Raw genomic sequence first — 26707 nt, 5'->3', positions numbered from 1 at the left:
CAACAGAGGGGAGGGGTAGAAATAGTCACAGTGTATATTATAGTATCTATATGGAAACCTTAATTAAACTTTTTTTTTAATTAAAATTTTATATATTTAAATATCATTAAAGCAGTCATTACTTATAGTAACTAACAGTTTTTTATAATTAATGAAGTCTTCATATAAACTGTCTCCATGTTGTGTCCTCACTGGTTTGTACTGGTCTCTCTGGGTTCTTACCTGTGCTCTGTGCGGCCCTGACTAGCCCGTTTCTCAGGACATCTCTCACCCACGTCTTGATCTTCCCATGGCCCTCTCCCCCCACCACTGACACCACTAGGTTGGGTGAGGGCAGACCCCAGTGAGCCGTCATCAGGGTGTAGATGATCTGGGGAGGCGTGTCACATGACAGCCGCAGAAACTAGACAGGAAGAGAGGACTACTGAGTCTGACTGATACATTACATCCACATCATTCAGCGTGATACATTCATCCTGACACTTAACTTTAGAGAAAATGTTCAACACCTGAATTTACCTGCAGGTATCAGTGTTTCTTCTCATATCATATTAATATATTCATGATTCTGATGATGTTGCTTATAATTAACAACTCTTCCTCTTTCAATTGAACATGCTCATACCTGAACAGGTAAACCCAGAGTTAACTGAGTCAGTGTGTTTTTGTGTGTGTGCGCGTGTGTGTGTGTGTGTGTTTGTGTGTGCGTGTGTGTGTGCGTGTGTGTGTGTGTGTGTGTGTGTGTGTGTGTGTGTGTGTGTGTGTGTGCGTGTGCAACTCACATGACTGTGTCTGCGTCCAGCGCCAGCAAACTCCAGCTCTCCGAAGGCGTCAGTGGGACACTCTGAGGAGTGCTGTCGGCTGTCCCACTGGGTGACGATAGCTGCTCCGAAATAGTCCCCTGTTGCCACGGAGTCATGGACCTCCCGCACACCACCACACTGACACAATGCTCCATTACTAACACACAACACACACACAAATATACACCCACACAAATCTATTATTCTGTAGTTGAAAGTATCTCGACATTTCAAAGTCATTTGAGGTTTTTACAGTGATGATAAAGTTCATAGTTGGGACAACCCTGTCTGTCAATATAATGTTTATCTACTATGGAAACATCAAACACTCTGACAGACACACAGTGCTGCCCTGATCATGTTTTTGACATGCCCAAAAAATCATCTTGTATGTCTCCGCCACTCAGATTAGTTTCAGATTACATCGCTTTTTATCCAGTCATAATTGCTGTTATTGCAAGTTATTACACATTTTGATTTCTGGCTAAAAAGTGTTTTATGATGTCACGCTGACCTTAACCTTTGACCTTTGAACACCAAAATCATAATCAGTTCATCCTTGAGTCCAATTTTAAAGGGATTCCCTTGAAGAGTTCCTGAGATATTGTGTTCAAAAGGCCAAAGCTCATTCTTGACCTTTGACCACCAAAATCTAATCAGTTCACCTTTGAGTCCTAGTGAATGTTTGTGTTTGTTTGTTTCTGCTGTCAATCATAGAGTCAAACAGCTGATTGACCCTGATTTTACAGAGACATTAAGTTGTCTGGCATCAGCAAAACAACAAACAGAAATCTTAAAATTGTGTATTATTAGACCAGAAAGCGACCTAGGACCAAGCCTTGAGGTACTCCAGATTTCAAAGGGGAAGAAGACGATGTGAGATTATCAAAAGCCATGGTAAACTATCTGAGAGGTAAGAGATGAACCACCTGAGAGCATTCAGATATCATGATCTACAGAATCAACTGCAGAGCTGATGCTCAGTAAAAAGAAAGTTATGACCAGAAAAACAGAATACTGACATTAAAGTACTGAGTCCTGGTGACAGAGGAGGAGAGATTACCTGAAAGAGTCTTCAACAAAAGTTGTGCACAGTCTCTTCTTGATGATCTTGGGAATCCAGCTCTGTGAGCGGGAGGACAGTTTGTTAGCACCATGAAGACACACGAACAACAACACAAAAGACTAAAGAGGCTGCAGGGACAGGTTGGTAACAACATGTTGAACATCGTGTACATCTACAACCAGAGTGATGTCAACAGGGCTCTCGTCTGCTGCCTAGACTAAAATCAGAGAAAAAGCTTTGTATTTCACATGGAGGTGAAAAGTCCTCCTATACAGACCCTGACCTCTGAACTCTAAATGACTGAACAATACAGTTCTGTACAGTCACCTGTTCTGTAGAGATCTCCTATCAATATAAAGAAAATCTATTCAAGAAGCAGAACCAGACATAAATTAAATTAAATTTGATTTCATTTGTTTTACTTTACTGATATTACTGATATATTTATGACACTGCACAAAAAAATCCATAACCTGGTTTGTTTCTGTTTCAAAACAACAATCTGTGCTGTAAAATATTAGACCTTCTGTTTCTGCTCAACTGTATTGTTACTGACACTCTACCTGGGTCTTTCCCTAGATGTCCTACTTCCCACATTGTGTTTTGTTGGTGTCTTGTAAAGAGAAGATGAGAACGTTCACATGCACACCAGAAACCAGGTTACAGTGAAAATCAGGTTAGACAGGATCAGTTCATTTAAACAACCTGTAGTAACCTGATTACTGTACAATCCCCTGATCCACTTAGACATGAAGGTCATTAATCAGATCTCTACCTAGATCTATACCATAGATCAATGTTAGCTCAGACATTCATCCATCCATCTGTCCATCTATCCATTGTCCATCATCCATTCATGCATTCATCCATCTATCCATCGTCCATCATCCATCCATCATCCATTCATCTATCTACCCACTGTCCATCATCCATCCATCCATCCACTCATCCATAAATCATCCATCCATTCATCCATCCATCCATCCATCATCTGTCCATCCATTCATCCAGCCACCCAGCCAGCCATTCATCCAGATGACACAGAGCAGGAGGTGCGTACAGGTGGGTACAGGTGAGCACACTCTGAACAGTCTGGCTCTCTGTAAATCACATTTTTTTTTATTCCCTCCCGTGAAACCATGTTAAACATATGTGCCAAAGAAATCTGATCGCTTCCATCACCTGAGACACATTACCAAGTCTGAACAGGGAAACTGTCAGTCACACAGTGTGTGTGTGTGTGTGTGTGTGTGTGTGTGATGCAGATTAAATTGAAACACAATCTTACAGCTTCACTGACTGATGACTGGTTCAACCTGTCTGTTGTTTGTTCTCCACATGCTTCACTTCATCTTCTCATTGCTCACCACCTTCCTCATTCACACAGCTAGTGTTAGATTACAGGACTTTTTCTCATCCTGTCCAGTGGGACCTGCACTGCAGCCGTTAGACCAGGAACTGGGTTTCTCCCAAGTGACTGATCCAAGCCAACTGTGTCTGCATTGGAAACATCTCATTCTCAGAAAAGACACAACAGCTGATTCCTTCAAAATGAACATTCAAGAAATAGACCCCTCAGTCTGAATCACAACAAGCGCTTTAACAGATAGAGGAACCCAGCACTGGAAAGGACAGCAGGTCTGAAAACAGCTTTATTCCACCTTGATTTCAGTTTGCTCATGTAAAGTAGTCCAGGGACTGAGTCAAAGCTTTGTTGGACTCACCAGAACAAAAACAGAAAACCTGTCATGGTTAGTCACTAAACAGCTGGCAGTACCTCATTATCACAAGTTGAAAGAGGGTCAAAGACTTGGTGGTCCTGAGCAGGAACATGGTTGTCTCAGGTCCTGTCAGAAACATCAGCTGATGTGAACCAGGTCTCACAACAAAGATCTCAGGGACTGAGGATGAAGAAGAGTTGATGAACATGAAGCTGAAAGGGTCAAAGAGTTTAGATCTTCATCGGTTTACAGTCCCACAAACTGTCTATAGATGGAGATGATTCAGTGACTTGGCTACTCTCCGTAGAAGTGGACGTCCAGCTGAGACGACTCCAGCAGCTCAACACAGATGATCAGTAACAAAGAAGCTCAGAGTCACAGCTGAAGGCTGAAAGGAACCATTGGAGCTGGTTCATATCTCTGTTCATGAGTCCACCGCACACACATCATGTAGCAAGGAGTCCTGTTGCCATGGACACCACAGAGGAAGCTGCTTCCTCACTGACCTGAAGTTTGACTCTCCACAACACTACTGAGACATGTTTGATGAACTGATGAGACTGAAGTTCAACTGAGAACATGGAGCTCTATGTGTGGTGTAAACAGATCTCTGCACACCAAAATGAAAACATCCTCAAAGAGGTGAAGCAGGGTGGAGGGAGCATCATGATCTGGGTCTCTGCTGCCTCTGGACCTGGACAGCTCCACATCATCAAGTTTTTCAAGGTCTCTTCCAGGATCATGTCAGGGTGTCTGTCCACCTGCTGAAGCTGAGGAGAAGCTGCTGATGCAGCAGGACAATGACCCTGAACATCAGAGTAAATCAACCTTCTGGAGCGGTCCAGTCAGAGCCCAGACCTGAATCCAGTAAAGATGCTGTGGACTGAACTCTGAAAGCCGCTCACACCAGACATCCAGAGAATCTGTCTGACTGAAGCAGCTCTATAGGAAGAATGGTCCAAACTTCCTCCTGAACACTGAGCAGCTCTGATCAGCAGCTACTGAAGAGCAGGTTTCAGAAGAGGTTCAACCAGATATTAAATCCAAGGTCCACTGACTGTTTCCACCAGAGCTGTGAATGTTTAATGACTGTGTGTGTTCAATGAAGACACAAAGATTATAACTGTCTGTGTTATATTCGCTGAAGCACATTGTGTTTGTCAACACATTTTATCACCAGTTACTGCAGAAACAGGTTATTCAGAGGTTCCACACTATTTCTTGCCAATCCACATATCATATCACATATGTGAACACATGTGTGAACCCACAGACATGTGTGACTCCATGCTGTTAGCAGCCAGCTGTCACAGCTGCTGTCTTGGACTACGTTTGCGATGTGGTGATGAGGTGATAGGTAAGATGGGTACCATGGAGGGACCTCAGTGCTCAGTCACATGGTTCCAGGTTAATCCATGACCGCTCTCTGTGTTCCTATTGGCCAGTGTCACCAAACACATCCTACAACTTATTAAAGTAGACAAGAGAAAGAAGAACCTGCTGATGGACCAGTATTATGGTTCGTACGTTATGACTAGGGATCGACCGATTATCGGCCGGGCCGATTATCGCCGCCGATATTCAGCATTTTGACGCATATCGGCATCGGCCTTTTTTAAAATTCGACAGCCGATAAGAGATCAATTTAAAACTGGGTTATTTTGGCTCTGATGCAGCCGCGCCTCTCTGTCTGCTGTCACTACTCTGTCGCCAGCATTGTCCCACCCACAGCACCATCTGATTGGTTACAAGCAGAGCCACGGTAACAGCCAATCAGCAGTGTAAGCTGTGCATGAACAGTCCTTACACACACGGTGGAGAAGGTCCGGAGAGCAAATACTTGTTTTGAAGGTAAGTTAAGGCAGCAGAGTTTCCCGAAATTGTAATAAAAATCCCAGTCCTCTACAACTCACAACTACTAGTAACATGACTGTGAGCCCATTAACGTTATATAAACATAAGCGGCAGCTCTGCTCGCTCGCAGTCCCTCCAGACGTGCCTGTTAATCACTTGAAACAAGGTTGCTGATAATATTGATATGTCCGGTTTTATTGCAGGGAAGCCCGTCGAGGTGAAGGCTGGTTAGCTTTTAGCGTAACGTTAACCCATCGGTCCGCGGCTCTAGATGCTCAGCAGACTGTAGCAATGGGGAGACTGTCTGTTATGGTAGAGAATAGTGTGTGTTTGTGTGGAAGTCACATGAGAAACTCTACAACTCACGACTACTAACGTTACTGTGAGGCCCAATACGTTGGCGGCAGCTGTCTGTTCCTACGATAAACACTGATTATTAAAGTGAAGATGCTTTAGGCTATTTAGTGTTTAATCACTTGAAACAAGGTTACTGATAATATTGATACTGAAATAGTTATAAAAGTAAGAAGTGTGTGTGAGAAAGAGAGAGAGAGAGATTGCAGGGAAGCACGTTGAGGGGATGGCTAGTGAATAGTGTGTGTGTGTGTGTGTGTGTGTTTGTGTTTGTGTAAGCCACATGAGAAGCTGCAGAAACTGACAGCAAGTACCGTCTGTCTGAGAGAAAACTGTAGGGCAATAATGGCTGTTTAACTACCAAGTACTTTACCTTTTTCTGTGTTGATTGAGAGATCCCAAGCAGCAGAAAATGACATATTGTTAGATGAAGTGTGTCCTGAATCTGTCTTTGATAGTTTCTTGTAGAGAGGAGCAGGATATTGCTGTTCAAGACTTAAGACATAATGTAACTGCATCATAAAGCCTACATGAACTGCATTCTTCAAACTGCAAACTTCAGGGAACTATTTATTTATTTATTTAAATTTTCAGTTAACTTTATAAGAGATGCTGCTGACCCTGGGAACTCCTTGCACTTTTTGTTTTTGTTTGAACTTAAAACAAAGATAAGTGAAAGATTAACATTTCAGTTATATTGAAATTTTGGAAAACTTTATTTACTGTAGAAAACTTTAGTGAGCTATTTATTTGTTTAAGTTTTCATTTAACTTTATAAGAGATGCTGCTGACCCTGGGAACTCCTTGCGTTTTTTGTTAGAATTTTAAAACAAAGATATCTATTGTCTAAGAAAAAAAAAACTTTAACATGTTGCAAATCTGAAAAGCTGTTAAATAAACATATGATTAAAGGCATTTGAACAAAGTTAAGTGGAATTTTTCCATTATTCAAAATTTTCACGCCAATATTTTCCCTTTTATTGCAAATAAATATCGGCTCCAAATATCGGTTATCGGCCTCCTTGACTACTAATAATCGGTATCGGTATCGGCCCTGAAAAAACCATATCGGTCGATCTCTAGTTATGACAAGTGCCTGATGCCGTGTCACTTCCTGGAACAACAGCAGCAGTCTGGTTCCTATCAGACTGATATCATGAATCATCAGAAATGAAGAAAAATTTCACCACAATAACTAAGATAAGAGAGTCAGATAGATGTAGGTTACTGCTGTTAACACTGATGATGTTTTAGGAGAAGTTTCTTTAGTCTGGAAAGTGAGAGGGATGCCTTCAGCTATCAGGCTCCTCTCCTGTGGATCCAGCTCCCAGTCTGGGTTCAGGATGCAGACTCCTTCTCTACATTCAAGATCAGGCTTCAAACTGTCCTCTTTGATAAAGCTTATAGTAAGAGCGGACTCAGGTAAGTCCTGAACCAGCTCCACCCTCTCCCCCTCCATCTGTTTTCATTCATCTCCCATTAACACATGTTACTACCTCAACTTCTTCTCTCTGTAGATTGTTCTTCCTTGTCTTTCTCTTTCTCTCGCTCTATCTCTCTCTCTTTCTCTCCCCTCCTACTAAACCACCTTCTGCCCCCATGATCCTTCTCAACAACCACCTCAGGTTAAACGACTGAAGTGCATTCAGCTTCCTGGCTGTCTGTATCTGCACAAGCTGACAGCTGTTGAAAAAATGCCCAGCATCAGGCTGTTGTCAGATGTCTTCACTGTAGAAAGAAGTCTGATTTAAATGTTTCAGCCTGACGTTTCACCTCTGCAGTCCAACATATACTTCCTCTCTCACTGGAACTGATCACCAGTAAGAGCTGAAAACTACTGCAGGTTGTAACAATTCACCTTATTTATAAAAGTATAAGAAGAAAAGTACCCACACTATAAAAGTGCAGACTTGCAGGTTACAAATGATGTTTCACCATAACATTTTTAAACACAATAATCAAAAAAACTCACTGAGCTTCTGGAGAGACTGAGCTGTGAGACCTGTTCAGACATGTTCAGACCCAAGTTCAGGTCCCACATTTTCCTCTTCTCCTGGGTTTTATTTGTTTTGATCCATGAGAAGATATATTTGTGGTTTTAAGAACAAAAAACCATCTCAATGTAGTTTTACATCTCCTCTCTCAGGCTTTTCTCTGGAGCTCTAGTAACAACAGGTCGGTGAGGCAATCAGAAGAGTCACAATCTCTCTCTCCCCTCCACTTGCTCTTCCTCTCTGCCTGTGGACCTGTAGAGTCTGGATCTGTGACTGTAAACCACCTTCTGCCCCCATGATCCTTCTCAACAACCACCTCAGGTTAAACGACTAAAGTGCATTCAGCTTCCTGGCTGTCTGTATCTGCACAAGCTGACAGCCGTTGAAAAAATGCCCAGCATCAGGCTGTTGTCAGATGTCTTCACTGTAGAAAGAAGTCTGATTTAAATGTTCAACCTCATGCTTCACCTCTGCAGTTCAACATATACTTCCTCTCTAACTGGAACTGATCACCAGTAAGAGCTGGAAGAGTCAGAAGAGTCAGAAGAGTCACGATCTCTTCTGAATGGCTGGGCTTTGGGCGTGGCTGAGAGCGGTGACTGCTTTGTTGTGACATCACAAAGTTCCAGAAGTCCTGACGGCTGGTTTTAAGGCTCAGTTTCTGAATACAGGCTGTGCATTTCTCTGTGGACTGAGCGCTTTGATACTTTCACAGTATTAATATAGAACCTAGACCTGCTTTATAATCAAACAACACATGGACATCTACCTTTGTACTATATGGGAGCTTTAACATCTGTCTCAGGTGATCCGATCACAAGTGGACAGCTCTAAATTCAGGTGTGAACACACCCAAGAGGCATTTGAGATCCAGCCATGTTTGGAATTTATCTGCGCCACATGTGTCCACATTCTTGTAGAAGTGTGAACACAGATGCATCCTCACAACCATACTGACAACAGACAACAGACCCATCTGTCACAGTCAGACTTAAAAACAACAACAAGTGGTCACTAGAGACACATGTTACTACCACATGTGAATTGATGAGCTGTCCACCTGTGATCCGATCAGCTGAGACACATGTTACCAAGTCTGAACAGGACCACAAAGGGAAACAGTCATGCTCTCTAAGACTAGTTTGTAATAAGTGTGTGATGAGGAGGTGGGGAGTGTCCTCATCTAAACACCATGTCTCACTGTTCCTATTCGTTCTCTTCCATCTCTTCTTAGGAAAACATCAGTTTAAAGCTGAGACAAACAATCCCTGCACACAGTCCATACACAGGTGGTCTGGAAGGCATTTCAAAGCCCTGTTGTGTTTTTCTGTCCAAACCAATACTCAATATTACATACACACTAGGACCAACTGCTTCCTGCAGAGACAACATGTTATCACCGTGCCTCATATCCAGACACATTCCTTTCTGTTGTAGTTATCCTCAGTGATCATACAGCAGTACATGATACCCCAGACCAGCAGCATGATAGTGAGCTCCTTGTTTGGTCCAGTTCAGTTTCTAGTTTATTATTATTTATGTTTTTATTAAGTTATTTCTTACCAACCTGTTTGTTTGTTTAATCAATTTGAATAAAGTTTAAATTGTCTGTAGATGTATACAGTGAGTGTACTATAGTCTGTGTACTTGTGGTACCTCTGTTAGTGTGTAGCTTATGAATTAAGTTGTGTTATCCGACATGTTGCCTGAACTGTAGAGCAGCCATGTAACCAGCCTGAGGGTTGTTGTGTGCATTGGTCCTGTAGCTGCTGTTTCCACAACAAGAGAAGCAGCTTAAACATCCAACATGTTGTCCCCAAACTATGATCAAGTCAAACACCAAACACCACTGATGTCAACATAAACAAGTCCTCATCAGCTGATAATGTGGATTCAGTCATTATCAGTTTAGACCTGGCAGTCTGAGAATAATGAAATGCTCCAGTATTCAATATAACCAAAGACTCTGCCTTTATTTCTGTAGTTTCATTTTAGTCAACATGCAGAGGAACAAACAGTCAGATACCATCAGATCCTTCAATCAGGCTGGACTCCTCAGACTTCATACCACACTGCTGGCCTGAGGCATTTTACAAGTCTAAGCTGGTATAACAACATCTGTGTTTAAGTAAATACTAGACCTCCCATTCCCCTGCTCCATGAGCTCATCAACAGTAAAACTCGGTGAAACTCAGCACAGTGTAGATCTAAGGACACAACTACAATAACACACCTAAACACACAGTGTTATCTCCTCTTCATCATATCTGTAGTAAACTGTACACGCCTGGTCTGAGTTCAGTCTAGGTGATACCTTCTCATTCCTCTGATATTAAAACCCAGTGTCTGTGTGGTGTGTATTTGTGTCTCTGTTTTCTACAGACTCTTACCTGGTCCCTCTCTTTCGTACTTCCAGCCTTTCCTCCTCCTCCGTCTCTTTCCAGCTCCTTCATCCTGCGCTGCATCCTCGAAGACTGGTTACAGAGCTCCAAATCAGTTGTGCGTCCCGAAGCCCCGCCCACTGCACACAGCGGCGCGTGCTCCACAGCTCCATGTAGCCACATATGGCGCCAATCACGCTGCAGGAAGGAGTCAAGTTCTTACTACATTTACTTTTGTGTATCTGTGAACTTCTTGTTCATGTAAGTTGCCTAGCAAACGTCGTAGTAGTTTAGTTTTTTGGAAACAATTTTTTAGGAGAACATTAAACAAATTTGTCTCTTTACTTAGCACGTATCACGTCCCTATTAACATAATAGGGGAGAGTCGGGTAATTAGTACCAAGGGGCAAGTAGTGCCACCCCTGCTATCTAGAAAACCATAGAAGAAGTTGGTCATGTGACCACATATTTTTGAAGAGGCGTCTATTTCACTCATCCTGCAGAGGGGAGACACATGGCTTAAGAGGTAAGCACATTTAAGTTAAAAAAAAAAATGTTTTGCCCTCCAAAGTAAATTTTCTATGATCATGGTTTTTTGATTGATGTGTTTGAACAATTATAGATAACTTTGAAAACAGTTCACACATGTTTTAGTGCTTTAGTAAACTACACCATGAGTCTATACAGTTAGCATGATGCATGCTCAAAACAGCTAGGGGATGCAGTTTTTCAAAATGGTGGGCTTGGGGTAATTTGTGCCAAAGGGCCTTATGATTATTTACTATATATTACTATTTTATTGTTATTGTACATTGTATTCTTTCATTTGATCACTAAAACTATGTGACATTCTTAGTTTTAGACCAAAATCCATCATGCCACGTGAATACAAACGGAAGACAGAGAGGGTTACAACTCCTCCAGTAGCTCAGAAGAGAGTGACTGAAACCGGTCTGTGTAAGTAATAAAAGTTTTTATAGGCTGAATAATATGTTGTCATGTACCGTATAGAAAAGTACTCATTGTCCTGATGACAGGCAGAGTTCAGCCTTTTCCTTTCACATGAAGATGATTTTCACAATGTAAATGATTCTAACTGCAACACTTTCTTCTAATAGTGTTTTTTAGAAAACACAGATACAGGAGTTCACTGCAGCCTGAGAGCTGAATGTGCTTCATGGAGAAGATTAAAATCTGGGCTTGGAGCCGAACAGTCTTCTCCTGGGATACTTCACTCATTTCCTCAACACAAGGAAGTCACAAATAAAACACACTCTTCCTCCTGTACACAACCCTTGGGTCCCACAGGTTTATACCAGTGAATACCTGGGGAGGAGGAAACACACACACACACACACACATGACACATGCTTTACTTTCTTGTAATATAAATGTGTGATATATTTAACAGTTTGTCAGAGCATTCAAACATATTTCACAGTCTTCATTCAGCAAACTGATCCTGCTCAGGTGTCATTACAAAATGCTCTCTGGTGTCAGACTTGGCGGCAAGCATATGTGGTCCGGTCTTACAGAGTGGCTCAACATCAGTTCTGATGTCTGGCCCCCCAAGCAGAGGTTACAGATGTGATCTGGGATTTTCATGAATACTTAGAAGACACTCTCTAGTAGGTAACTCTGCTGTACTGATGTTTACAACTTCCTGTGTGTGTGTGTGTGTGTGTGTGTGTGTGTGTGTGTGTGTGTGTGTGTGTGTGTGTGTGTGTGTGTGTGTGTGTGTGTGTGAGAGACTATGGAGGCCACAATGGGAGATTAAGGAGACAGCACAGGAAGCAGAAGCTGGACAGCTCAGGAAACCTGCTTCCGGCTTTTTTCTATCTGCAGTAACCATGGATGCAGTTGCAGGTCATGTGACTGTGACTCCCGTCTGAGAAATAGCAGTAATGAGTGCTAAGAAAGGCGCCTTTACATAAAATGTATTATTATTATTATTATTATTACCTCTGTTTTCAGTCCGATCAGTTACAAACATGAGTTTTCATGAACATGGTGGAAAATCAAAGGTGAGAATAAAATGAATAATGAAGATAAAGACCTGAAAATCATGAAACCTGAGTGTAGAAGATTAAAAGATGGGTTTGTACTAATAAAGAGTGTAAGTCAGAAGAGATAAAGAATAACTTACCGTCTATAGTAGCACATATAATACATACACAACTTTATACAAGCTCCTGATCCTCAGTCAGTTTGTAGTGATGTTTTCAGATTCAGGGTCCATTAGACAGTGGTGGATCCAGGATCATCGGGTAATCATAGTCTGCCTCTTCTTATCATTCGAGTGTCCACGTCTTCAGTTTGTACTGTGGTTATTATTCATCTCAGTCTGGTGTTAGTGTTGTAGGTAAGGAAAAAGGTACATGTTCCGTTTTATTGAAACAAACACCCACCTGTTGTTTTTATGTTAGTAATCATGAACTGTTCTAACTTTTTTCCACACTTTCATTATATTGAGGTAATACACCTTTCAGTCAGGAGATGGTGCTGATTGTAGCAGCTCAGAGGTAAACAGTTCTGGTCGAAGTGTGATTAATACAATGACAATCAGGGGGGTCAACTATTTCTCCAGGGTGCAAGGGAACCCAGTACAGAGCAGGCATGTGCTTCCGTGAACTGAGGTGTTGGGCACACATGAAATTTTAATATTGTTTAATAAAGCGAACAGGTAAAACACCTGAATTCCTGAGTATAAACAAAAAGGGTGTGTATTATAAAAACTAATGTTAAAGATTAAAGACTAACAAACTACCACACCAAATGAAATAATAAAGTATATATTGATGTCAAAACGTATCGCTATTAATCCAACTAATCTTCCATTGTCTCACCCCTCATGACTGAGCACCAGTGCTAATATTAGATCATATATGACATAGGCGCCGATCCCGTGGGTGCTCCGGGGCTCGAGCACCAACTGAAAAGTTTGAGCACCCACTGGCCAATCGGGATGGCCGATCAAAAAATAAATTAATAAATGGATATAAAACTGCATCTTTAAAAGGATCTGTAACTATTTGAATCGCATTATCCAATTAAAATGATTATAGCTCTGTGCGTGTAGTAGCCGGGTCAGCCAACAGCCAATGATATCAGTCGGACAGCTATTGGCTATCGCTAAGCAACGGTCCATCGTGTTCTTAGACATACAGCAAAATGTGAAGTTCGGTTGCTTATCAGCGGTTAAAAATGGACAAGTTTGTTATTTAAAAACCAAAAGAGAGGCTACCAGAGTCTACCACCACCACCACCAGTGCTCCCAGCAGCAGTAGCAGCAGTGGCGGCGGCAGCACCAGCGACACAGACAGCCGCAAGGGTCAGCGGGGAAGAAAGTACCAAGCTAGCTGGAAAGCTATATTTCCGTGGATTACCTGCGACGCATCAAGAAACAAAGTGCTCTGTGAAGCATGTTATGCTGCTGAGCAGCGTTGGCAACTTAGTGATTTTCTCGCGAGATTTTGTGACTTTTAAAACCCTGTAGCTACTTTTCTTCATAAAAGCAGGTAGTGACACACCTGAGTCTTTCTGGACAGACTTTATCTCCTCTCCACAGTCAAGAAGATCTGATGTGGCATCTGGACTGACGGTGTTCAGTGGGCGGAACAGAGCAGCAGCACTTTCAGTCGACCAATCAGCAGCCGGACAAAGACGTGAACGGGCGTACCTGACGACCCCACTGATTCTATTCTAAACGAAAGTTTTCTCCCGATGTGTCATTGAAAGTCATCGTCCGGTTCCCAGGGCTCATCGTGGACTCATACACCAGCAGAATATTTACATATAACCAGAGTTCAACGGATCCTGGTGTGTAACATTAAACACAAAACTATGTGACCGTGTAACAGGTGCGATACTTGAGAATTATTGCTAAAATAGTATCACATCATCATTATTATTATTATTATTATTATTATTATTATTACAATAACTACCTGATGTAAAATCATACATATATATATCCAACATTAACATCTGAACTAAATTACATAAATGATGAAAACAGAAAACAACAGCGTTGAGTCGTCTCACGTACGTACACTACGCTGCAACGTATGTTTGTGCGCACGTACGTACACACGTAGGCCCGCAAATGCCCACGCACGGCAAGTAACGTGCGTGCTGACGCTGGCCGCAACGTGTGTACGAACGCAGGTGTGTGTAAGCACGTTGCAGCGTGGCACATTGGTAGCTACGTCAGATTCTAGATGACTTTTATGTGCCTTTGATCAGCTGCTTCAAAGGCACATGTATGTGAAGTAAACTCACAGTTTTCCTGCTTGTTGGTCATTGTCCTCAAGACCTCACCAGAGACACACACCTCTATCTGAGAATCCAGTTTGAAGACAATTATTATTCTGCAATGGAGAATAATTCATCTGAAGGCTCAGCTGCTCCTGTTCTTGGAGCTGCCGACCTTCACCCTGGAACCAGGTCCCTGAGTCGGGGAGATGGTCCCAATGTGTTTTCAATGGTCCATCTCTCCAGCTTTCACGGCGCAGCACAGACGGGACCATGGTTCATGGATGATAATATCAGAGCGGGAATGGGGGACGCCTTTCCCAACTGGCCAATTGCTCGTCCCAGTGGATTCGCTTCTTTTCATAATGATGTGAGACGAATCCTTGTTCAGCCAGGCCCCTCTACAGTCACCGTGGAGCCACCGAGCAGAGAGGTTAACTCTCCTGCATCCAGCTGTCAAGCCACATCAGAGCCAAGACTCCCACAAGAGGAAATCAAGACCGTAGAGCTCACCGAAGAGGACAACGAGCTCTCCGTTAAGACACCAGAGAAAGACACCAACTCTGCTGCCCTTCCTTCCTCTGGCTGTGAAGCTACCACCAAGAACATCGACAAGACCCAGCTGTTTGTCACCCTGCTGACCGTGAGACTGCTCCAAAAGTGCCGTGTTCTGGACATCTGCACGGAGAAGGACATGGCCACCTACGCCAAACAACTGGTGAACAAAACGCTGCAGGGACTCACTGTGCAAGATGGTTTCTGCCCTGAAGACAAGGACATCAAACTGATCTGCAGGGCCGTCGTCAAGGATCTCTCCAAGAAGCTTGGCGGGAAGAGCTCTCTTAAGTTTGTAATCCTGTTACAGCAACCAAGTGTGGAAGCAGTCATCGTGAACACTTTGAAAGACCACATCTCAAAGCACTCCACTGTGTCTGCAAACAAAAAGAAGACATCTTCACGCAGTAAACTCTTCTGGCCCGCTATAAGTCTCGCCGCTGTTTGTGGCGTGTGGTTCATCTTGGCCATAATCTTTTTGTAAACTCCTGAAGGTGGCACGGTGGGGCAACGGATAGCACTGTTGCCTCACTGTTGCCGGTGTCAACGGGACAGGCTAATGCTGGTGAACAGCCCTGGCCTGTCTCCTATCACTAGTTTACACTGTGCCACACAGGGGGGAACTGGGCTCATTGGTGGTTCTGGCCTCGTTACTGAGGCCAGGACCACCTCTGGACCCAGTTCCTCCCTGTCCTGGCGTGGGTTTTCCTCCGGGTCCTCCGGTTTTTCCCACACTCTAATTTGGACAATAAAATCATTCAATTAGATACTATTGATTCCTGAATGGACTTCTTCTTAATATAATCACATGACATGACATATATAATATTTCCTTATCATATTTTTCCATGTTGAATATTGATCATACAGTGTGAGTGTAACTTATTTAAAATCGAATTATTTAAGTTATTTAAATTAAGAAAATACAATGGAGAAAAAGTTCAATATTATCCTCTGAAAAATGAAGCAAAGCACGAAATGTGTGAGGAAGATCTTAACTTAAGGGGTTTTACAATGGTTTAACTGACTTTAAGTGATTTCCTAAATATAAGACCAGAATAAGGAGAAAACCTTAAATAGTGAAGTGAACATTTTAAGGAAAGGTTAAGGGTGAATTTAAGGGTTTTTTGTGCAACTGTTTTTGGTAAGTCTGCCAATAGTAACACAGACTGGTCATTTCAGAACAATACTTTACTTTAATAACAAAATTTGACCATTTAAAAAAGGTGTTATCACTATCTATCTATCATTCACTATCAGGCATAGGCGCCGATCCCGTGGGTGCTCCTGGGCACCCACTGGCCAATCGGGATGGCCGATCAAAAAATAAATTAATAAATGAATATAAAACCGCATCTTTAAAAGGATCTGTAACTATTTGAATCGCATTATCCAATTGAAATTATTATAGCTCTGTGCGTGTAGTAGCCGGGTCAGCCAACAGCCAATGATATCAGTCGGACAGCTATTGGCTATCGCTAAGCAACGGTCCATCGCGTTCATAGACATACAGCAAAATGTGAAGTTCGGTTGCTTATCAGCGGTTAAAAATGGACAAGTTTGTTATTTAAAAAACAAGAGAAAGTCTACCAGAGTCTACCACCACCAGTGCTCCCAGCAGCGGTAGCAGCAGTGGCGGCGGCAGCAGTAGCACCAGCGACACGGACAGCAGCAAGGGTCAGCAGGGAAGAAAGTACCAAGCTAGCTGGAAAGCTACATTTCCGTGGATTACCTGCGACGCATCAAGAAACAAAGTGCTCTGTGAAGTATGTTATGCTGCTGACAAAATGCGTGCCCCATTACCGTGTACAGGACGTGACATGGATTCTTACATTGCGTAATGAATATTTGTTAATGTGGTCAATTTGTATGTAAATACTGCGTGATGAATACCAAGTTGTGTATTTTTTTGCTTTTGTGTTGTTATCGGTTGTACAGTTATACACGCAAGCGACGTAGTGTAATGCTGTGGCCAGTGTGCATGTAACGTCAAATACTACTGCCTCCAGACTATCATTTGTAGCAGAGCGGTGTCGTATTACGTCGCGGTTGGTGACTATTTATGAAGTAAAAGTGATTTTGTGACAATCATCACCTTGTTGGTATTCATTTAATTTGGGCACCCACGGGCAAAAACATAAATCGGCGCCTATGATATATGACATTTTAAATTGGTAATGAAATGACAAGCTAACACCGGAACTGCGAGAGCACACTATCAGCTAGCTAACATTAGTTAGCTAAACTGTAACTTAGGGTAAAGTTGGAAATTAGCTAACGTTAGCGTTCATCTGTAAATACTTGGCACAATCTAATTCACAAACTCTGAAGGTAAGGTTTCTTAATTTGCTTGTGCCACACACAGGACCAGAGTTGAGGGCGGATGAGGTGATCTGAGCTACACCTGGAAAAAAAAACATTATTATTATTATTACATGAGATTAAAAAATGCTTTAAGTAAAACAATTTTCTCTTTATCTGAATATTCACGGTATGAATATTCAATATGGATACTGATGAGTTTTTCTACAAATGACTCATATTTTTTCATCGTTGTCATCATCATTCGTTCTTTTAATACTATATGGTGCTATCAACACGTGCTAACACTAACACCTGTGACAGCGGGTTGTAGGTTTGATTACTCGTCCTCTCTCTGCACGTTTGGTATCAGGAGCTAAGACTTGGAGTCAGTCACTGATAAAAACATAAAAACTTACTGCTGCTGCCACCTACTGGTGGAAGTGTGTCAGCAGCGTGATGAGGACATGATGACTTCCTGTGGTCAGGCAGCTTCAAACCATCATCAGTGACTGCACTGAAACATCTCACTGCTGTTCAACGGGCCTGTGTCTACATCGGTCCGCCCCCCCCCCCCCAAAAAAAAGCTAGTAAGTCATCCTTGAGTAGCTCTTATGTGTATATTTATTTAATCTGAAATGTTTTCCTTCTTTGTATGATTATTGATCATTAACTTCTCCTCCTGAGCACCCCCCCTACACACACACACTAACTGTAGTCATTACACTGACTGTTCAACCCTTGAATCTTTCACTGCTTCAGCCAATTAATTTATTGTGTTCACATCAGTGTCACAGAACCACTGTGGATTTAAACCCTCGAGGTGAGGGGTTCTGTCGACTCTTCATATGTTCATGTTAAACTCTGTGTGTGGTGTTGAATGTAGTGTCTATAACAAGTGTACAGTGAGAACCACACAGGTCACACTCTGTAGCAGATGAAAGGAAAGTTACAGTTACAGTTTATTAGTTTTATTTAAAAAAAAAAAGAAACAAAAAACAAAAAAAAGCAGCAGACAACAAAATAAAATACAAAAAGAGAAAAATCAAAGTGTTGAGTCAGAGCTATCTGTTGAGTGTCAGCATGGTAACCATGGTTCACACTCAGCAGCCGCAGACACACACAGGCTCCAGGACACCTGACAGAGCTGTGAAGCCAGCTGGAACCAGGCCTCAGGATCTGGACCCACCAGGCCCTGTCTCTGTTCAGGTCCAGCAGTAAATTAGTTTTCATGCTCAGGTGTGTGGTCTGATATAAGCCAAATGAGGAAGGTAGCTGGTGCAGTACAAATGCTGCAATCTAGCTGTTACACATGATGAATGCCCAACAACAAAGAGGTGCAGGTCTGCAGCAGCCCCCCCCCCCCTTCAGGTCTGACTGAATGCTGTGTCCTAAATGCGTCCTACATCCTGGATGTAAGCAGGTTGTTAGTACAACATTAAGTTTACTCACAGCAGCCAGGACAATACTCTAAACTGCGCTGTTAACACACTGTTCTCCCACAATGCACTGCGCACAGGAAACAGAGGAGCTGCTCACATCTGGTAAACATCCAGATGAACTGTGTTGGATTTAATGTTGAAGCTGTGTGGACAGACAGGAGGTTTGTGCTGCACAGACTGGTTAAATGAAGCTGGGTGGCTTTGAGCTCCTGCAGCTCCCCTCAGTCCCAGTCTCAGACCCTGATGGGCTGCAGAAACAACTAAAACATTCAGATGCAAGTTAGGATCAATGATGAAGACCTGGTCTTTATGTTCTGGGCCTGACTGCTGTTTTTTTTTCTTATTAGTTTGGGTTAGAGCCAGTTAACACAGTCTTGTTCTTCAGCAATACTGTGCTGATTAAATGTTAGTAAACACACTACTGGGGTCAGACCAGGCTGTGTGTACTAACTCTACATCGGGACTAACTTCCTGGTCTGTACTCTGGATCCTGGAGCACCACATTCACACCGACACAGACCCTCTGTATCATCACTTTAATACATGGCTATTTTTGGTCTGAACAGGGCTGAAGGTGTCTGGCGACAGCTTCTGTCACTTACATACAGTTTGTATTAACACGAGGAGGAGGCAGACTGGTGGCTGGGCCCCGTAGGGACCACACTAAGGGCCAAAGTGAATGGACAGTAACACCACACACACAGACATGTGAGTGGGGGCCGTGAGCTCATATCTGGATGGATCTCACACATGCAGAAGGACAGAAGAAAAACCCAGGAAGATGTTGGACACAAACACCAGGCACATGTCAAACATACATTTTGTTGAGTGACTACTGCACAATGAAATCACCACGGCAACACACTTTGACCCCAAGAATGTGAAAACTTTTAAATACTGTTACTGTTGATACAAGAACATGAAAGGAAACAAAAAAAAAACGACAGTCTTTAAAATGTTGCTGCAGGGGAGCGTCAAACTATAGAACAGACTCCCAGTCACACGTCACCTGTCCTCTACTACAGACACACTAACAAGGAGGAGACACTAACGCATCCTGTACTCTGACGTCTTCGACATCTCACACAGCTGGCCCTTGAAGTCGATGTCTACGGTGAAGTCCAGGTCCCTCTGCAAACCAACACAGCGTTGAGTCAGGAGAGATGCAGCAGTACAGACACACACACACACACACACAGTCTTTAAAAACCTCTTAACTTACATTGTTCTTGACGTTTGGCTTCATGCTGATGGTGCCGAAGATCTCCTCTCCAGTCTTCACAGTCAGGTAATCATCCAGGTAGAACACAGTCTGCTTCCAGTGGGTGTAGGGAGACTCTGGGCCTGAGAGAGACAAAAGTCTGCGTGAACAGTCTGTCGCTGACCCACAGCTCAAAATCTGGATCTGATCATTTGAACCAAGTCAAGGTTCAAAGCCAAACCCCATCGTAGTCACAAGTCAAAGTCACAATTAACTTTCACTGTTTGTAGTAGGACTGTGTGTAGACACGATCCTGAGAAGATACAGGAGTTATGCTTATATATACTGCGACTGATTAAATCAAAATTTTAGGAAAACCATCATAGCATGAAGAGCACACCAGCATCTGCATAAAGTCTAAGTAAAAGACAGTCGACTTCTTTTATCCAATCAGAGCAGAGTTTATTTATCAGTCTGTAACATCCAACATCACAACTCTGCAGTCTGAGCAAATTAATGTTGGTTTAAAAGTTGTTGAAGGATTCCATGGTGTACCAAGGCTTCACTGTATTCATATTTCTCTACCACACTGAGGATCAGATCAGTCAGTGTTTCTACAGCCTGAGTATTTACCTGTGATGGAGGTGCAGTGTGTGACTGATAAGACTCATGCAGTTTAGAGGGCGACAGTGTAACCAGCTTATTGTCTGTAGCTATAATTTACTGATGTCCCCTAAACGCCTCACATAGATAAGCCTGTAGTGACTACTATGGAGACCAATGAGTCACAGCAGCTCAGACAGGTGTGTGGTCAGATAGGAGTCAGTTTGGAAAAAAAAGTGTAATACGTTTCTAATGTCAGATTCAACCAAGATGAAATTGATTCCATCTACCTGAGCAGGTCTTAATCTACCAGGTAGAGCCTGTGTTGACCGAGTTATTCTGAAGTCATTAGTCGGGGTCAGTGGTGACTTCAGTGTGTGAACTTGTTCCAGACTGAGCAGAGAGGGATTCACTTGTTTAACGTTAGCTTCCCCGTTAGCTGTCCTGCAGAACAGTGTGGTGCTGAGTCTGCTCTCAGATTAATTGAGTGTGTGATTTTGACACATTTTACAAACGTCATGGCTCTTGTCGATCTCCATATTTTTATTCACTGTGAAACCAGAATGAGCCCAGACTCCAGCTCTGTAACCAGGAGCTCACCATCACAAATAATGTTGCTGGTCAAGTAGATTTACTAGTGCTAACGTTTGCAGTGCACTTCCTGTCTCAGTTTATGTTGCAGCCGAAGAGTCAAATGATGGGAGATAGATTACAACACTGCCATCTAGTGGTCATGAGATTTAACAACACAGAATGGATCACTGATCTTTCTATGTGAGCTATTCATTAAGAACAGATGCAGTAATGCAGAGAATTCATACATTATCACAAAACATAATACTCAGGTCCACTGATTTTCTTCAGCTTCACTACAAGTGTGTGAGTGTGTGTGAGTGTGTGAGTGAGAGAGAGAAAGAGAGAGAGAGATACTGACTGGTGGAGAAGCCGGTCCTCTTGTGACAGCGGGTGAACTCGATGTTGAAGTAGGTGACCAGAGCGTGGATGTAGTCGTTCCTCTTCACCTGCAGGCAGAACGGGGAGGTGAAGGTCAGGTCCTCCGCCTTCACTGTGTAGATATCCACCTCCTAAAACAAAAGCAACCAGGGTCAACACCTCTGCAGCAGAGGACAGACACACAACAGTAATGAACCAGTCATCCGTCCTCCCACCTTGATGAGACAGGCGCTGCTGACCAGCTGCTTCGGGTCCACCACATCAACCAGGGGCTCCTTGATTGCCACCTCCTTGATGCACGACATGTCAAACCCATACACGTTCTCCCACCCTGGCAAGGACACAAACACACAGTTCAGTTCACTGGAATCATCACATGTGGGTTCCAGGCAGTGCTCTTCATTTTTCCACTTCTTACCAGTTACTATCTATTCACCCCTCCGAACACGCTAGGAACAGAAACCCTCCCCTGTGCTCATCACACTCCAGTAACACAAACCACCTCTAGCTTCTAGGGGACTGTTCTTAGACTACTCACAGTGGATTTTGTAGTCCTTGTACTGCCTGTCCTCGATGGCAGTGACATAGAGCGTCGCCCTGTCTGGGAAGATGAGTCCATCTGGTTTCTGTCAGAGGGTGAGAGGGAAATATTCAGCATAACTTCCAACAGTAAAGTCAGTTACAAACAGTTTGTGATGCACTGTATCATGTGAGCACTGACCACTTCATGATGGTTTCCTATTAAATACTTAGTCTCGATAATGGATTAAATATTAGTTATTTAAGTGATAGTTCAGGTTATTTGACATGGGGTTCTGTGAGGTACTTATGTGTAGGCACTGTATTACCTGCAGTAGATTCAGATGAGCTCTCAGTTTTAAGAAGCAGCAACACAGAAGCTGAGTGATATTAGCTTTTTTTTAAATTTTTTATTTAAAGTGGCTAAAACAGTTCTTTTTGCTGACCCTGTCCACAGCAGCTCACTCAGTTTCTGCCCCCGTGCTCCTGCTGCTTCTCTAAACTGATAAAGGACCTCACACTACCCCACATCAAATAACCTGAACTATCACTTTAATACATGGACTCCAAAAGTTAGGCCCTAAAGAAGAGTCAGCCTCAAATTTCCGTAAAAAGTCAAACTGAAGCTCAGCTGTTTAAAATCACTTCAAACCTCCAGGATCAAACTTCGAGTCACTCCACTGATTGGCTGCTTCTCCACATCAGTGCACTGAAGTATTTCAGCCATGTGTTAGAGTAACAAAAGGTGAAACAATACACACATACCAGCCATTTATCCCTGGCGTAAATGACTGTGTTGAGCATGGACTCATAGAAGAGGCAGTAACCCATCCACTCTGATATGATGATGTCTACTCCTTCCACAGGCAGCTCCACCTCCTCCACCTTCCCCTTGATAATGGTCACCACTGGAAACACAAGAGCAAGTCAGGAGGCACATCAACATCCACCCACGGACCCCCATCTGACCCACAGACCCTCCATGTGTCACTAGTGGACTTGATCATTCACTCACCGTCATCCAGCTTGTTGGCCTTGACGATCTTCACAGCGTAGTCTGAGATGCTGCTGCACTCGATCTGTTCAGACAAATCAAACGACAGTGAAGTCACACTTCTGATGTAATAAGGCTGTTACCACTGGTCAAACCCTAAAGTCAATCTAAAAAAAAAAAACAAAACACACTAACAGATTCTGATTTAACACATACCCCTATAACCTTCTTGGCCCCGGCTTTGGCTGCAAACATGCAGAGGATACCCGTCCCACTGCCCACGTCCAGCACCACCTTGTCCTTGAACAGGTGCTTGTTGTGGAACATGGAGTTGCGGTATGTCAGAGTGCGAACCTCGTCTTTCAGCATCTCCTACAGCAGTGGTAAAGAATAAGAACATGAGGGTTAGGAGACAAAACTTCACACTTTTTGATGTTTGAATGTGAAAGCACTGCAGTTTCTGTAGCTCAGAAGAATTTACCTCGTGGATGCCGAAGTGGGCGTATGAGTCAAAGTAGTAGTCCTTTGACGTCATATCCTCAGCTGCAGGCTTGGCTGAGCTCTCCCCCTGAGAAACCTCAACAAAAGACATACACAGTTAGTGGCCCTGGGTTTAGTGCTTGTGTTCTGGTTTAGAGGTCTTATTAGAAATCTCAGCTAAGTCAGACGTGGTGTAAAGAACTGAAACAACAGCTGCTGAAACCATCACCGTGGCTCACACAGGGTCCTGATCTGAGCCGTTCTTAACTAACACACAGTAGCTAACCACACATTCTGGATCAGACTATATGAACAATGTGTTGACAGACGTCCAGCTGTGGACAACAACCTCTCTGTGGGATAAAGGCCTCCCATGGTACCACAGGCAGTTCTGTGAAAGCACTGAAAAGAACAAAGGTATCATGCTGAGGAGATTCCACAGAGTGGAGCCATTTTGAAATTAAAGACATGTCGACAGTGAGACCTGTGGATGCATCCAAAAACTGAACCTCATGTCTTTCACACAGAGGAAAATTCTCACATACTTCAACCTGCTGCTTTCTGAATAAATGTGGCTGTTGTGACTTAAGGGCTCTAGTTAACTTTTCATTCACCACCTTCACTGTGGAGATCTGAGGAAACGATCACCCTCACACAAGTTTTCAAATATGATTCATATCAATCATTTCAAATCTGTGTATTATCACAGACAGAGTTTACTCTGGACAGTTGTAGAAATACATTAACAGTGTGTGGTAATGTGAGCATGGTTTCTAACACCACAGCTCGTGGATGCTGTGACTTTTTGTAGTGGCGTTAACAGCGTGGCCCTAATATGAACCATTTCTCCTAAATCACTAAATTAAGAAATAAATCTGCTTTAATAAAAGAAGGAGACAAGTAACTGCTTGTACACATTTACTACAAAGAGAAATAGTGTGTTACCTAAAAAAAAAAAAAAATTAACTCCATCACACCAGGCGCTGTTTAAGAGTAAAAATAGTCTAAGGTCTGGAGTGAGTTGAACAAGGTCAGTTCTGTACAGTTCAGTTCAATAACTGTTCATGAGCCGGGTCTGAGACCGCTTCAGGTTCCAGTCTACAGAGAGTCGGGGGAGCACAAAGGATGGGAGCACATGTTAGTGGTCCTGGCCTTCCTAGAGGACCGCCACAGACCAAGTCTAAACCCGCATCATGTCCACCAGCGACTCATCTAAAGCCCCACGGTTAGATAATGGCGTGGTGTTACCTGGCTTACCTGTGGTCCCAGCAAAGCCGACTAACAGGCAGCTGTTAACCGGCTGGACGGGTCAACGTGTTGCGAGACTAATTCGCGTTAGTCGGCCAACGAGGAACCACAGCGGTACCAAGTAAGAAATTCATAGGGATGCTGTTAATAAACCAGGTCATAGAGGGACACCACCGTGGCCCAGGTATGCTATATGTCCGCAGCAAACTAACGGCTGACCGCAGTAAAACTAGCGGGAGAATGAGGCAGCTTCCACGCCTGGATAGCGGCCGGCTAACTAGCTCTGGAGCTAACACGTTTGTCCCCATGCGGTCCCGCAGATTCGTCAGCCGCTGCCGACCAACGACGTTTCTTCTGCTCACACCACTCACTTCAGCTCTCGATGTTACCCATCTGCTCAGGCTGCCTAATAAATACTGGTTCAAGTATTTGGATCAGATCCCGGCTCTGTCTGCTAAATGAATGAGCGGCAACGGGAGATGCTTCACCGAGTCACGTTAGCCAAGTTAAAATGGATGCATCCCACAGTACCTGCTGCGTATGTAATGACGGAGACACAGACGCTGAGACTGAAAGACACATAACAACGTGTCTCCAGGAACAATGAGACCATGATACCCGAGACAAAGTCAGAGTAGAGGAATCTACAATATTTCCTACAGTAACATCTTACCTCCATCCTCTCTGCTGGCGCCGCCATTTCGATCTTCTGCCTGGCTGCGTGAGCTTCCAGGAGTCTTCCTTGGTCCCGCCCACGACAAGCAGCTTTTATTTCTGATTGGGCCAGGGCTCTGAACGCGCCTACATTCTACTGACGCGTTCCTTTTTTGCAGAGAATCGGAATATTCGGCTTCCTTTTCTCCTAGAATTGAAATCTGTACTCAAGTCACTCGATTTATTAAACAACAAAAAGAGTAATAATCTCTTGTAAAAAAAAAAAATATATATATATATATGTTAGTAGTTTCTTTTCTCTGTCATATCTGACTGGATATGTTAATATATGTTTATATATATCCTCCTGTGCTTTTTTTTTTTTAAATAGACATTCACATTATGCTCTCCTTTTGTACTTAAGTTCAGGTATATATGCTGCTGTTTTACCTGAATTATTGAATTTTTGGTCATTAAATTATATATAAATATAAATATTCAGCTTGAACCATTTTTATATAGAGTCTATGCTTGAACCACGAAAAAGAAACAGTGACCCGGAGCGTAATGGCACCGCACATCCGAAGGACTGGTGGACTGCTGCTACTGCTGCATTCAGGTCACCACGGAATAACTGACATCCCTATTCTGCCCTTTGACTGTTTCATGGATTCATTTAGTCATGCTGTCATATCATGCACAGACTCTTTCTAGCCTATGGTAAGCACTGCAGGATCTGAAATGCACAAATAATACAGTCTTTATGAAAATAAAAAAAAACAACACAAACGTCACACTTCACTTTAATTGTACAAATGTTTATGACTGCACAGATACTATTACACATTACATTTAAAAACGAAGCAACAAATAGTCCAGAAAAAGACGGATAAAGTTAAAATGGTTCTACCGGGACATCAGTGTGTCAGCTGGTGGTTTGAATCTGCCATAGTCACTAAAGTCAAAGTGTCCTTGAGCAGAACTGTTGAACCCGAATCCCAGAACTGTTATCTTCTGCACTGTCATAATAGTGTGAACGGGTAAATGTGAAGCAGGAGCATGTTGTGAGATCCAGGTTGTACTGGGAGTGTGTTGTGTGTGATCCAGGTTGTATTAGCAGTGTGTTGTGTGATTGAACTAAGAGTGTGTTGTGTGTGATCCACGCTGTACTAGAAGTGTGTTGTATGTGATTAGGTTTGTACTAGGAGTGTGTTGTGTTATCCAGGTTGTACTGGAGAGAGCAGTCTGATACTGGTAAGGATGCTGCTGGTCAACAGGAAATGACCAACAAACGCAGGTCAGAGCCAAGGCTGGCGGAGCTTGTGCCCT

The 26707-nt window shown here is 43.0% G+C and overlaps 2 protein-coding genes and 1 long non-coding RNA gene across 7 annotated transcripts in view; 1 reads left to right on the top strand and 2 right to left on the bottom strand.

Moving 5' to 3' along the window:
- trpm4a (transient receptor potential cation channel, subfamily M, member 4a) overlaps positions 1 to 10487 on the bottom strand; it is a 28841-nt gene extending 18354 nt beyond the window's left edge. For all 4 annotated transcript variants that reach the window (XR_008830168.1, XM_056402014.1, XM_056402015.1 and 1 more), the window contains exons 1-4: positions 10183 to 10487; positions 1867 to 1928; positions 783 to 960; positions 223 to 403 (exon numbers count right to left, since the gene is read on the bottom strand). Coding sequence is in view for 3 of the 4 variants with exons in the window: in XM_056402014.1 (XP_056257989.1) it covers positions 223 to 403; positions 783 to 960; positions 1867 to 1928; positions 10183 to 10356 (595 nt within the window). In the remaining variant the exon portion in view is untranslated. The remainder of the gene's footprint in view (positions 1 to 222; positions 404 to 782; positions 961 to 1866; positions 1929 to 10182) is intronic.
- Positions 10488 to 10576: 89 nt separating this feature from the next.
- Positions 10577 to 11835, top strand: LOC130185516 (uncharacterized). The gene is made up of 3 exons (XR_008830169.1): positions 10577 to 10699; positions 11030 to 11130; positions 11292 to 11835. It is a non-coding gene; the product is annotated as an uncharacterized LOC130185516 (long non-coding RNA).
- A 6379-nt stretch (positions 11836 to 18214) lies between these two features.
- prmt1 (protein arginine methyltransferase 1) lies at positions 18215 to 25486 on the bottom strand. 2 transcript variants are annotated; one of them, XM_056401112.1, is made up of 10 exons: positions 25398 to 25486; positions 23478 to 23564; positions 23213 to 23368; positions 23018 to 23081; positions 22768 to 22910; positions 22022 to 22109; positions 21699 to 21814; positions 21464 to 21614; positions 19948 to 20069; positions 18215 to 19856 (listed from the first exon to the last, which is right to left on the bottom strand). In XM_056401112.1, the coding sequence occupies exons 1-10, from the start codon at positions 25422 to 25424 to the stop codon at positions 19773 to 19775; spliced, it is 1038 nt and encodes a 345-aa protein (XP_056257087.1). In that variant the 5' UTR covers positions 25425 to 25486; the 3' UTR covers positions 18215 to 19772. The 2 variants fall into 2 exon arrangements, with proteins under 2 accessions (XP_056257087.1, XP_056257086.1); XM_056401111.1 differs by having other exon boundaries at positions 23478 to 23573; positions 25398 to 25476.
- Positions 25487 to 26707: the final 1221 nt, after the last annotated feature.

The sequence above is a fragment of the Seriola aureovittata genome, chromosome 17 (assembly GCF_021018895.1).
Source record: "Seriola aureovittata isolate HTS-2021-v1 ecotype China chromosome 17, ASM2101889v1, whole genome shotgun sequence".
Taxonomy (NCBI): domain Eukaryota; kingdom Metazoa; phylum Chordata; class Actinopteri; order Carangiformes; family Carangidae; genus Seriola; species Seriola aureovittata.
Note: the sequence above shows the minus strand (reverse complement) of the source record. Positions and strands in the feature narration are given on the sequence as shown.

Bases quoted from the DNA above. Each gene is read 5' to 3' on its own strand.
- prmt1 (XM_056401111.1), bottom strand. From the start codon at position 25,424: ATGGCGGCGCCAGCAGAGAGGATGGAG. The intron at 23,082-23,212 runs GTATGTGTTAAA...TTGTCTGAACAG, and splicing joins GGGCCAAGAAGGTTATAGGG to ATCGAGTGCAGCAGCATCTC. The intron at 20,070-21,463 runs GTCAGTATCTCT...TGTCTCTCTCAG, and splicing joins GAGGACCGGCTTCTCCACCA to GCCCAGAGTCTCCCTACACC.